This window comes from Rhinolophus sinicus, linkage group LG04, assembly GCF_036562045.2.
Source record: "Rhinolophus sinicus isolate RSC01 linkage group LG04, ASM3656204v1, whole genome shotgun sequence".
Lineage (NCBI taxonomy): Eukaryota > Metazoa > Chordata > Mammalia > Chiroptera > Rhinolophidae > Rhinolophus > Rhinolophus sinicus.
In genome coordinates, this window is record NC_133754.1 from 106,249,750 (window position 1) to 106,262,371 (window position 12,622).

A 12,622-nucleotide genomic window follows, 5' to 3' on the forward strand; every position below is an offset into this window, starting at 1 on the left:
AATTGAAGGACAACGACTTGGAGCTGATTGGCCCTGGAGAAACACACTGTTTCCCAACATTCCCCAATTGAAAAAAAAGAAAAGAAAAACCAGAAACCAAGTCTGTATTTCTACAAAAAAAAAAATCTAACTGGAAAAAGCAAGTTAAAGACTATATACACTCTGTATGCACAAACAAAACCAATGGTGATGCATATGTCTGTACAAATGTGTGTACGTGTGTAAAGCGCTAGGAACAACTCTGGCAGGAGATACCCTAGTGAACAGCCCTAGGAGGGGACGGAATTACTGCGAGCCAGTGGGATAGGAAGGGACTCAAGTTGTACTCTGTGCTAGTGCTACAACTGTTTACAACTAATGTGTTCATTTGTTACTTGTATAATTTGAAGGAACAAAGTCTTTTTGTTAATTATCAAAAAGTACTTTGGGGAAGAGAAGTGGATGAAGGTATAAATGATCCAACTAAGTTAAGGAAATTCATTGACCTTGAAATCATTTTTAAAGAATTATAATTACATTGTAAAAATTCAGGATGATTTTAAACAAAGAGTCAAATTTCATGGATAGTTAAATTTACGTATACAGCTATACACAATAAAAAGGATAAATTATACATTAAAGTGTAGTTCACTGAAAAGTACTAATCAAAATAATCTCAGGGAAAGAAGTCTATTTGGGCTCAAAGAGACAAATCATCTTTCTTACCTCAATGATATACTTCTCCAAAGATCTGATATCATTCAGAGCTTCTGGATCTTGATGGATAACCACAATTTCTTTCAAAGGATACTAGGAAGAAAAGGGAAGGAAAAGCTCTCTAAGCAGCTAGTCCTCAAAACTGCAGAAAAATGGAATTTTACCCAAATGGCAAGCTCCAGACTAATTAGGCTCAACTAGTAGTAAGTCATTTAAACCCTTATTGCAGAAAAGAATAAAAATGTATGCCCCTGCTGGAAGCTGTCTATATTAAGAAAACACTCAAAAACATAATTATTTAGGTCCATGCGATGTAAAAAACAAAAAAAAATCTCAAACCTTTATAGGAAGAGTTTTGCGGTCTCGAATCACTCGCCCAAGTTCAATCACAGACTGCATTCGAGATACTGCACTCTCAGTTTTCTTGTCAATCAGTTCCTCTCTAATTGGAAGAAGCAGGGATGTGAAAGAGATTAGATTTAAAAGGAAAAAAAATCCCAAACAGGAGACATGCCTAAGTGAGGAAGAGGGTCATACTAAACATTGGATGGTGTGGTGAGGCCTCCTGGTGAGGCACCTGGGGACAGCATGTGCTGTTGGCTTTGGGGGTATGTAGCGAACAGTAGCAAGCCTGGGTGTGCTGCTCAGTATCCAGCAGATCCCCAAGGTGACCTCACGGACCTGCCCACACCCCCTGCTGCAGTGCTGCAGGTGCTTCCACACGGAGCATCCTCCCACCCATTCTGAAGCCTCAGATGAGTGGCAGGAACTCCACTTGAGTGTGTTTCTTCCCCAGCCATGGCCCAAGTGAGCCTTACTATTTGATTCTTACCGAACATGGGGCAGCATGAGGTAGTGGATGCTGAGTGTGTCCTTGTTCTGGATAGAAACCGGGTCTATGAGCATTTTTAGATTCTGGTACATCAATTCAGTAAGAAACGGTGTATAGGGCGCCTGTATGAGGACAGGGGACATCATGTCATTCACACGCAGCCATCATTAACTGATCTGAGTGGAAATCAGGAACTAAACATTTTACAGATTGACATAGGAACACGCACACAAGTGGACACGAGCTTACTACACATGTCTTATGAGAGAAATGACTGCATCTTGAACTTGGCGAGATGAACTTCCCGTGAAGCACAACAGGGGTCAAGCCAGGACCCAAAGCATCCTGGAGGATGTTTGTAATAACACAGGAGTCGCTGACATGTGCCAGCAAAGTCAATGTAAGGAGAACTCAACGTCTGTAACACTCGGAAACGTCATCTGCAAACTGGGGGAACACTACCTGCGTCATGGAATGAAAGTGAATGAGGTCATAAGTGAAGAACCAGGCACAGGACCTGGTATACAAAGTGGGTTTGCATTCCGTATATATTCAGAAAATAAATAGAAGGCTTATAAATTATACCGGAATAGCAGAAATAGAATATGGGAATTAAAACTAGATTGTTTTACTTGTATGTCATTTAATTTATATTAGATCAAGAGCTTCACTGTTACTCACAGTCAATTATAGGAATCCACATGAAGATGAGGGATGTTATTCAAGGGAACTGTGGCAATTCAGTCTAGATGCAAGAACCATGACCTGAAATGTACTGTCAGTGGTGAAAAGAAACAATCCAGCTTTTGAAACTAATGTTTCTAAGCCCTTACTTGACATATGTAACCTAAGAAGACTTCTGAAAAGGAATTAGAGATGTCTTTTAAAACTTCTATTTCTATTTCTGGTGGAACAAATACAGAATAGACGGAGGTACTGCAAGCAGCCCAGAGGGCTGGAGTTGTAGAGTGGGGCAACGCCTCTCACCATAACTCTGCACAGAGAAAGCAGAACACTAAACAAGGTCTCCAGGGCCATGACACAATCCCCCTTCCCATTTTCACCCTGGGGAATAAAAAAGAAACACATATTAAATTGTTAAAATAAGTTTATTAAAAAGAGGAAACCCATAGAGAGCTAATGGTGTACAGACAGAGCAAGAACAAGTGGTCACAACCACAGGTGGTCTGGGTTCAGCGCAGAAATGCCACCTCTGAGGCCCAGCTGACAGGGAATGGGTCTATAACTATGAGGTAAGACCAACTAGAGAACCTGAAGGCTGGCGGTGAGGTTCACACACAACAGACAGGAGTTGCTAACACAACAAGTTAAAGTACTTTCAGATAAAATTTCTTGTTTTTTAAAAAAGCACTAGTATATGCCGTACATTTAAAAAATAATTATATTAATTCGTTACAGGAAAAAGTAAAGATAACCAAAAAGAAAACTCAACCCTAACGAAGTTGTTACCCAGACTACCGTAAACATTTTAGTGCACATCCTTATAGTGTGTATTTACACACATACATGTATAACGTGTGTATTTTAACAAATGAAATTACCATTGTGTTACAGGCTTTTATCATGAAGACATTTGAAGGCAAAGCTGATGGGTAGCGGGAGCTTCCGCCTGGTCTGTGCTATGACATCCCTCCCTTCCTGTCTTCTATCATCTCTGTCATGCTCGGCATTAGTCCAAGGATAGGACCCATGCTTCACTCACTCTAAATCCCCAACAAGCTTAAGGATGACTTTTGTCCATAAATAACACCCAGAGGTACAAACAAAGAGGTGTGCCTCATGTCACAGTTGTACATAACATTGGAAAATATTTGCATAAATTTATTTTGGGTTTTAAGAGGTCTGCTCAGTTGAGACCCACATGGCCCTGAGACTTTCCCGTCAATATGACATGGCCATAACTGTGTTCTGAAAATATGCAAGATGACTTTTAGAACTTATAGGTCCCTATCCATCAAATGACGAAAATACAGTTAATATGCAATATGTGAGTAAATAGAAAGGAAAATGGTAGCTTCAAAAACTGAAAGCATTTGAAAATGTTCCTTTTCCTTTTGGCTTTGCTTATTTTCCCTCAATTTTCACACTTCCTGCACTTTCTGCTCTTCCCAACAGCAGCCTGGCTTACCTTTAATCTTCTGCGGTTCATTCTGACATACCAATTGGTCAGAACATCCACAAACTTGACGAGGCGAGGCACCACAGTATAGAGCCTATAAGCTAAAAGTAAGACCAATCAATCAGGCAGCGAGAATATACTAAGCCTCTGGAGTACTTGGGGTAGGGGTGGATGCCAGAAAAGAACAGTTAGCCTCCTGCCACGCAAGGGCTGCTCTGTTTGTTAAGGAGACAGGAAGAATCAAGTGAAGCAACCACAACCACTCACTCCCTGAGCACATATTATCTGGCTGTCAAGTGTCCAGAGATGCACACAAGTCACCCTGTGAGCCACTGTCAGCGAGAAAAGTGGAAACCCACGTGTGGCGGAGAGGCCGAGGCTGCCCACACATGATTCCATGAGGCTCGTGTACCTGGGGCTGGGCAATGCTGCAGCCCAACGAAGGCCCAGTTTCCTTCCTGTGCTGCCCTGCACCTCAGCTAAGACCGAAACCAAAATCTCAAACTAGAGGCTAAGGGGCATAGCATAGGCCAGTGTTTCTCAACCAGAACAACTTTGTCCCATAAGGGACATTGGCAGTGTCTGGAGAGACATTCTGGTTGTCACAACTGGGGAGGTGGGTGCTCCTGGCCTCTGGGCCCCAGTGATTTTACTCAGCCTCCCCCCACCACAGAGAACCACCCAGCCCTCACCCAGCCCTAACTGTCTGCAGTGTTGCCGCGAGAAACTCAGCAAAAGCGATCAATAAAACAGACAGGCTTTCTAAAGATCAAAATACAGGCACACCTCATTTTATCGTGCTTTGTTTTATTGCAATTCGCAATAAAGAAGAAAAAAAAATAAAAAATAAAATATATATATATATATATATATATTTTTTTTTTTAAACAAACTGAAGGTTTGTGGCAACCCTGTAAGTCTATGGTATCATTTTTCCAACAGTCACACTCTGGTAATCCTCGCATTATTTCAAACCTTTTCATTATTATACTTGTTCTGATGTTCTGCGATCAGTGACCTTTGACGTTACAATTTTAATTGTTTTGGGGCACCACGAACTGCGCCCACATAAGACGGCAAACTTAGCCGATAAATGCTGTGTGTGTTCTAACTGATCCATCGACTGGATCTCTCTTTCTCTCTCTCTCTCCTTGGGTCTCTCTATTCCCTGAGACAAAACAATATTGAAATTAGGCCAATTAATAAACTTACAATGGCCTCTAAGTGTTCAAGTGAAAGGAAGAGTCGCATGACTACTCCTGGTCAAAATGTGGCAAAAATTGTTGAAATGACAACGAAGCATTTAGAATATTATATAAACTTAGCTGATAAAACAGCAGCAGGGTTTGAGAGAATTGGTTCCAATTTTGAAAGTTCTATCGTGGGTAAAAAGCCATCAAACAGCACCACGTGCTACAGAGGAATCATTCCTGAAAAGGAAGTCAACTGATGCATCAAACTTCATTGTTGTCTAATTTCAAGGAATTGCCACAGCCACCCCAACATTCAGTGACCACCATCCTGATCAGTCAGTGGCCATCGAGCCATCCATCCTCCACAAGCAAAAAAGATTACAACTCCCTGAAGGATCAGATGATAGTCAGCATTTTTCAGCAATAAGGTATTTTTTAATGAAGGTATGGACATTTGTTTTCTTAAAGTGTGCTATTGCTCACTTAATAGTGTAAACATAACTTCTATACCCACTGGGAAACCAAAAAATTTGCGACTTGCTTTAATGTGACATCCATTTTACAGTATTACCTCGGTTTTCGAACGTCTCCGTTGACGAACATTTCGGTTTACGAATGCCATAAACCTGGAAGTAAATGCTTCGGTTTTCGAACACGCCTCGGAGGTCAAACATGTCACGTGGCTTCCGCTGAGTGCAAGATCCTGAGGCCTAGCTGTTGGCTGTTTTCCAACGTTTCAGAACTCGAAGGGTCTTCCAGAACGGATTACGTTCGAAAACCGAGATACCACTGTATTGTGATATTCTCGATTGGGTATTTGCTTTATTGTGGTGGTCTGGGACCAAACCCGCTGTATATCCAAGGTATGCTTGTAAGTCAAGGAAAGAAAGCTGAAGGAGGCGGTGGAAGGAGAAAAGAGCCTTGAGGAATTATGAGTAGAAAGATTTGAAGGCTCCTCTGAGGAACTCAGAGGGCAGGCAGGAAAGTTAAGGGCGTCTAGGTAAACTTATTTGAGGCACAAGCTTATTTTAAGGATTTTCCCATTCACCTTCCTTTTAACTGATACTCTGTTGCACAACAAAAACACAATTTATATTAGTGAAAAGAGTTCAGTGACTGTCAATAAAGCTCGTGGTCTAAGTCAGCAGCAGAAGTTGCCAAAGACAGAGCTGCTCTAGGCCAGGCCCATCACTGGCTGGCTGCACGTTCCTAGATGGGATTTCTGTGATCAGAGGCCTAAGTTATTTCTAGGTTTCCCAACACTTTTCGACTTCTAGGAAGCCAGCATTTCCTATGTTCAGGTTTTAAAGCTTACAGAGTAAATTATGCCCACATATAATGAGCACACAATAAACAGAAACAGCAGCAGCTACTGCTGAGATCACTAACATAAGTTGTCGATTCTTCAAGGATGCTCCTCCTACAGATGCTATGTTGACCAGGGAGCTGATGGCACGAGCTGGGAGGCTGGTGCATTGAGTCTGGGTCCGAAGCCCATCCCGTCAGCTGTCCGCATACCCCTTGTTCTCCCCTGGCTCTTCCTACTCAGCTCACGTGCACAGCTGCTGCTTAACGTCTACTCCCCACGCGGTGGCCAGGCAGCCGTGTCCCGGCCAGAGTGTACACTCTGGAGGGCATGGCAGCCGCCCAAAGATGGCAGGGGCCCCAGGCAATAATCCCAGCACTGTTTCCCACCAGCTCATCTCACTCAGGAGGGAAAAGCAAGCAGGTGTCCCCAGGAGCGTGAACTCCCAGCTCAGGAGTCTGCCTCCCACATACATTTCCAGCTTCACGTCTATCAACAGCTTGACAGTCACATGATCCTTATTATGAATGTTTACGGGTGTGGACACAGTCCTCCAAGATGACTGATAAATATGCGCAATTTCCTCAGCTAACTGTCCTGCTGTGCCCAGTGCAGAGGCAGCTACTGCAGTCAGCCACGGACCGGCTGAGGAGGGGCAGACCCCGATGCAGCACAGGCTGCTCCGCCTGCCCTACCCACTGGAGTGCTGTAACAACACCACAGCCCCAGCAACCACAGGGCGCTGGCGGAGGCAGGTAGGCCAAGCCAGGGTGTGCACAGGGAAGCCCACATATTCTCAGACCGGTCTCAGGTGTCCTAGTCAATAACTTTCTGCAATTTCTCACCTTGACTTATGGTTGTTCTATCTCTAACCTCAAGGAAACCAACACAACTGACTTTTCCAACCTCTATAAAACCAAATTCGTTGTTAGGTAATGGAAACATGGGGAAATGTCTACTCCATTACTGCTTTTCTGTATTTCCTAATTTTTCTGGACTGAACAAGGACGACTTATTTAATAATTATAGTAGAACTGAAAATAAAAAAAAAGATATTAACAAGTACTACTTATTGAGTAGCAATTATCTGCCAGCTACTTTATTATGTACATGATCTCTATTTGAGCCTTGTAATAACTCTAAGTAGGCATTTTTCACAGAAAGAAACTGAGGTTCATACACTAGGCAATGCTTCCCCAGGGATACCTGGTAGAGTTGGGTTTTGAACCCATAGCCACCCAGTACTAAAGCCTGTGATTCCACAGGCCCATGTGATACCTGTTGAGGGGTGAGGCTGCTGGATATTCTGACACAATTGCCTAGGCCTTGGACCCATTTCTACAAGTAACAAGCCTTAACAAAATTATATTTGAGTGTTAAAAGAAACAATTGCTTATCTACTATTCTGTATCTCTTAAAATTTCTATAAAATTTCCTCTATGTTTTTAGTAAAAAGTTAAATATCTAAAGAGCAATCCTAAAGAGAAGAGTCTTTAGTCCTGGGAGGACGGCCAGGGAGAGACGCACCTGCCATTTCGGTCTCAAAGAACGCAATGAGCGACTGCATGAAGGACAGGACCCACCGGTCTGTGATGTTGGCACTTTCTTTAACTGTGTTCTCATTGTAGAGGAATTCCATTTCTTCCTCCTAGTAATTGACAATTATTGAAACGTTCTGTATGCTTGGGGGAAATTAATGTAAAGAAATGAACTTTTTAAATCATTTAAACTGAAAAGCAAGAGCCAACCAAAAAACCCCAAAAAACAACAAACACACAACAACCAAAACCGCAGACCCACTGGCAATCTAAATTTCTGATTCTTAGTAATATTTTCCAGCTAAGCTCTAAACTTGGGATATTAAGTCATCAATCAGTGAATTACATTTTTGAGTGAAGGAGAATTTAGGAAAAAATTATTCCTCTGCACAAAAGAATGACCATGAATAGAGACATAATCCAAAATCTTGTCAATAGGTACAGGGTTTAGTTGCTTTAAATCTGAGGAGGGAAAGACAGTAGAATTGGCAAACACTGGGTAACTGTCTCTAAACTGAAAATGAGCACCAGGAATTAATGTCTCTGCTTATATTATTCGTTTTACCCCGAGTGCTCCAGTCCACCCCTTCTTTTTCCTTTGCAAAATCTTCCTCAGTTCTGAAGGCCCAGCCCACCTGTCCCTGCTCACACAGCATCACTACCAGGCTGGCAGGCAGCAGCCATGCTGACCCTTGCCCTGATTTATGTGCCTGATGGTGGAGCCTGTGTCTTGCTGCCATGCCCAGACGAGACTGCAGACCAGCAGAGGCCTGCAAGTGGACCTGCCCAAGGACTGCTGGCCTTGAGAGGCAGCAGGATCAAATGCCAGGAACACACTAGGGGCCTGGGGAAGATGACTGCCTTTCTACATTCACAGGGAAAAGTGCTCACTGGGAAGGTTTGTCAGCAGACCTAGACAAGCAAGAGGCAGCAGGAAGCAAGTGACCAGACTGATGGCGTGTGATGTTCAAAGCTCAGTTTTCCCATGAGTTTTTCAGGAAGGAATAACATCACATGCTTAGTCAACAGTAACTTAGTACACAATTCTGCTGGTAAGGTGCTGGAGATACAAAAATGAGAGGTATCTGGGCCCTGATCCCAAACGAGTCCTGAAAGCACAGACAGGCACATGTGTCATGAAGCCTGCTAGCCTGAGAGCAGTCAGCGGTGCAGGGGAGGTGGCTTCTCAGAGAACGCCTCCAGGGCCAGCAGGTAACGCTCTGAAGGCTCTTTCACATGTATCACAATCGGTATTTTAAATCCTAACAACTCAATGAGAATTTCTGTCTCAGCCCAGATGCACCCACTGTGGGACCTTCCTTAACCACACCTACAGCGCGGCCTTTACCAGGCATTCACTCTTCACTGGCTCCCCCACACCCCACCCACCCCAACTGGTTCCACGAGGGGAAGGGAATTGGCTGACTAAATGAACATCCAGGTGAGGCCCTGTGTCCGCAGAGGTGAGCCTGCACAGATGGTCTAGCTCTGGGCCCATGCTCCCAGCCTAGCAAGGACCCTAGATGCCTTCATTTGTGCCCTCCCCAGTGGCTCTGAGCCCCCACCCACAGTGCCGCAGCTCACACCTTCTGCAGCCTCAGGACATTCTGGATGAAGAAGCGATAGGCGTTGTACCAAGGGAGCAGCACGTCCTTCAAGACGTCGCGCACACCCTCCTCTTTAAAACGGAGGTTTTCTGCTCTCACCACCGGGGAGTTAATCAGATATAATCTAGAAGAGAAAAATTATACAGAAAAGGAACGCTGACAGTAACCAAGATGACCTGACATTTTGGCAGGGCAACACCAAACTTAGCATTTTTTTTTTCCTACTAAAGGGGATTGTTTGAACTCTTCTAGTGGTCTATTTAAAACCGACAAAGCTCTCACTTTGACATGTAAGAGACCTATCCAATTATAAGGAAGATGTCACTCTACACCAATCTAGATGATGTCCTGGGCTGGCTGCAGTGCAGGCCATGGCGGCGTGGCAGAACCCAGAGGAAGCAGCCAGCGTTCTCCTAGGTCACCATAGACAGATACCGGAGACTCACAGAGCAGCTGTATGCTCTGACACCACAGAGGGGCTGGCAGAGGGGGTGGCTTTGAACCTGAACACTCAGTATTCATGACTGTGGCTACTTCAGACAGCAGCTCACATTCTCTAAAAGCTTTCCAGTATTCGTTTTTATTTGCTCTGGCATGAATATACCTCCTGTGGCTCTTGTGGAGATTAAGTGCAAAACTGAAATAAAGGATGTAACTCTAACGAGATGGAGACTTTAGAGAGGGAGTGAGGCGGAAACACCAGCAACTGGCCTGGGAGTCCCTGGCTGCTCAATGAAACCCAGCACAGGTCCTCATCCTCCAAGGGTCTCTAGATTTGGAAATGTCTTTATTATTTAGAAAACTACCTTGGGGGTTTCAAGTCAACACCATACAAATGTAACTCTCCCTAATACAGAGATACATTTTTAAAAAGCTGATTATAAACCAAATCTAACGAACATGATTAACAGAAGGAGAGATGTTTACATAAAAAATGACAAATACACACAAGGCAGAGCACTGGTTTGTACCTGAGAGCGTCGGCACCATATTTATGGATGATTGAAAGTGGATCTGGATAATTCTTTTTTCGTTTGCTCATTTTTTGGCCATCACTTGAAAACAAAAGGGAGATGTCAATTAAAATAAGTCAACATCACAATTTTTCTTTATGTATGGTTACAGATTATTTTCAGTTGGAATACATAAATGCAAATGGCACACAAGCTAATGTTCAAGTTGTTCTGTTAATATCAGCAAGCTTCTTTTTGAATACTGTGTTGAGTCAATGGAGAAGCTTTAGGACAGATGAAGGCAAGAAGACATAATGTAACAGTTAAAAACACAGGCTCGGCATGTACCCCAAAGAAATGAAAACTTACATTCACACAAAACCCGTAACAAAGCTTATAGCTTTGCTCATTGTCAGCAAACACTGGAAACAATCCTGATGTCCTTCAGCAGGTGAACAGTCCAATTGGTCACCCTCCCCAAGGGACTCTGCTCAGCAATGGGAAGGAACTATGGATACACAAGCATCTGAGGAACCTCTGAGGAATCACACTGAGTGAAAAAACCAATCCCAAATGTTGTATACGGTATGATTCTACTTATGTAACACACTGGAAACGACAAAATTCCACAGATGGGGAACAGATTAGTGTTGCCAGGGCTGGAGATGAGGGTGGAGGGGCAGGAGAATATGGGCAACAGAGGGATCCTGTGATGCTGAAAGGGTCCAGTATCTTGACTGTGCTGATAGTACAGGAACCTACTCATGTGATAAAGCTGTACTTAACTAAATACACACAGCAAATCAGTACACACAAAACTGGGGAAATCTGAAGAAGATTGGTGGATTGCATCAACACCCTGGTTGTGACAATGTAGTAGTTTTGAAAATGTGATCATTGGGGAAAGTGGGCAAAATTCGCAAGGGGTCTGTTATTTTTTACAACTGCACACAAATCTGCAATTCAAGAAAATTTTCAATTAAAAATTTAAAAAAGCACAGACTGTAAAGTCAGACTCATTTTGCTGTGTGACCTTGGGCAAGTTACTTAGTTTTTCTGTACCTCAAATTCCTCAGAGTCAAAACAGGGTAATTAAAGAACCCATCTCCAATAGTTCTGGGGGTAAAATGAGGTAAGACATCTACATGCTCACAACAAGGCCTGGCGTAATGTGTTAGGTATCCTCCTCCTCCTCTAACAGTACACAAAGCAGGGTATCTATTAAGCATCTCTATTCATTTACGATTTTACATTTAGTGACTAGAGGCATTAGAAAATAAGACTTCTAAATAATAAAGAACCCATAACTTCCTCATATATTAAAAAGAGGACAACAGACGTCTATCTTAAAGGAGCACTGCACAGATTACATAAGAGCTGTAAGCCAAATACTTCATAAAATTCTAAAATGACAAATATTGTTTTGACTAGAAATACCACAGGAAATTCCTGCCTCCTCCGTGAGGCTTAGCCCTCAGTCCTGCCCTTCTCCCTAAGCGAGAGGGGTGTGTGGAGAAGGCATGCTGAACATAGAGAAGTGCACAGGACAGGAGCTGGATGAAAAGGAGGATGGCAAGGAGTAGCAAAGCAGAGGGAAAACCATGGAACAGAACTGGGGCATTCCTAAGCTCCAGAATGGTTAGATCCAACCAGAACCTGGCTGCCAGAATGAAGGGGAGCTAGAGCCTGGCATTACACCAAGGGGGCACCTGCCTCGCGAGGACGAGCCCATTCACAATCACGTTCCTGAAAGGCGGCTGCCCAAACAGAGCTGTGGAGAGCACCAGCAGGGTGTAAAACCTGGAAAAAAAATCGAACAAAGAAATAGTTAAAAAAAAACCAAACAAACAGAAAAGGAGACCAAGTATAGGCAAACACTGTTGACTTATTGAACTGAATTTCTATTTTAGATCTGTTATAGCTTGTGATAACATGATAATCATTTAAAGCAAAGGTTCTTATTTCTGGTGACACATTAGAATCACATCTGGATTGCTGAAAAATTACATGCAGGACCCACAGTGGATTAGTCACATTAGAGCTTCTGATTAGGGAAAACATGTGCTTTATTTAAAGCAAGCGAAGGCCCAGAGAGCTGGGCGGACAGCCATAAGGCAGGGCAGGGCAGCACTGGGCAGTCTCTCAGGACCTCCCCAAATGCAAGGCTAATCATCAAGAGACGGGTGTCGCCTTTAGCACAGGGTCTAGGGGACAGTCTGATGATAAAAAAAAGATCCAAAAGTCAAAAGATGGACTACAGGAACATAGAAAATGTTTTATTCTGTCAGATATCATGTATGTCATTTATTTGCTAGCTAGCTTATTCCCTAAAAGAACTGCATCACTTTCATGTGATG

The 12,622-nt window shown here is 43.2% G+C and overlaps 1 protein-coding gene across 6 annotated transcripts in view; it reads right to left on the reverse strand.

The window, feature by feature from the left end:
* IARS1 (isoleucyl-tRNA synthetase 1) overlaps window positions 1-12,622 on the reverse strand; it is an 89,571-nt gene that overhangs the window by 32,934 nt on the left and 44,015 nt on the right. For all 6 annotated transcript variants that reach the window (XR_012495644.1, XR_012495645.1, XM_019713835.2 and 3 more), the window contains 9 exons: window positions 11,979-12,065; window positions 10,284-10,367; window positions 9,292-9,436; window positions 7,695-7,815; window positions 3,678-3,769; window positions 2,516-2,593; window positions 1,529-1,650; window positions 1,036-1,138; window positions 706-789 (listed from right to left, as the gene is read on the reverse strand). Coding sequence is in view for 4 of the 6 variants with exons in the window: in XM_019713835.2 (XP_019569394.1) it covers window positions 706-789; window positions 1,036-1,138; window positions 1,529-1,650; window positions 2,516-2,593; window positions 3,678-3,769; window positions 7,695-7,815; window positions 9,292-9,436; window positions 10,284-10,367; window positions 11,979-12,065 (916 nt within the window). In the remaining 2 variants the exon portion in view is untranslated. The remainder of the gene's footprint in view (window positions 1-705; window positions 790-1,035; window positions 1,139-1,528; window positions 1,651-2,515; window positions 2,594-3,677; window positions 3,770-7,694; window positions 7,816-9,291; window positions 9,437-10,283; window positions 10,368-11,978; window positions 12,066-12,622) is intronic.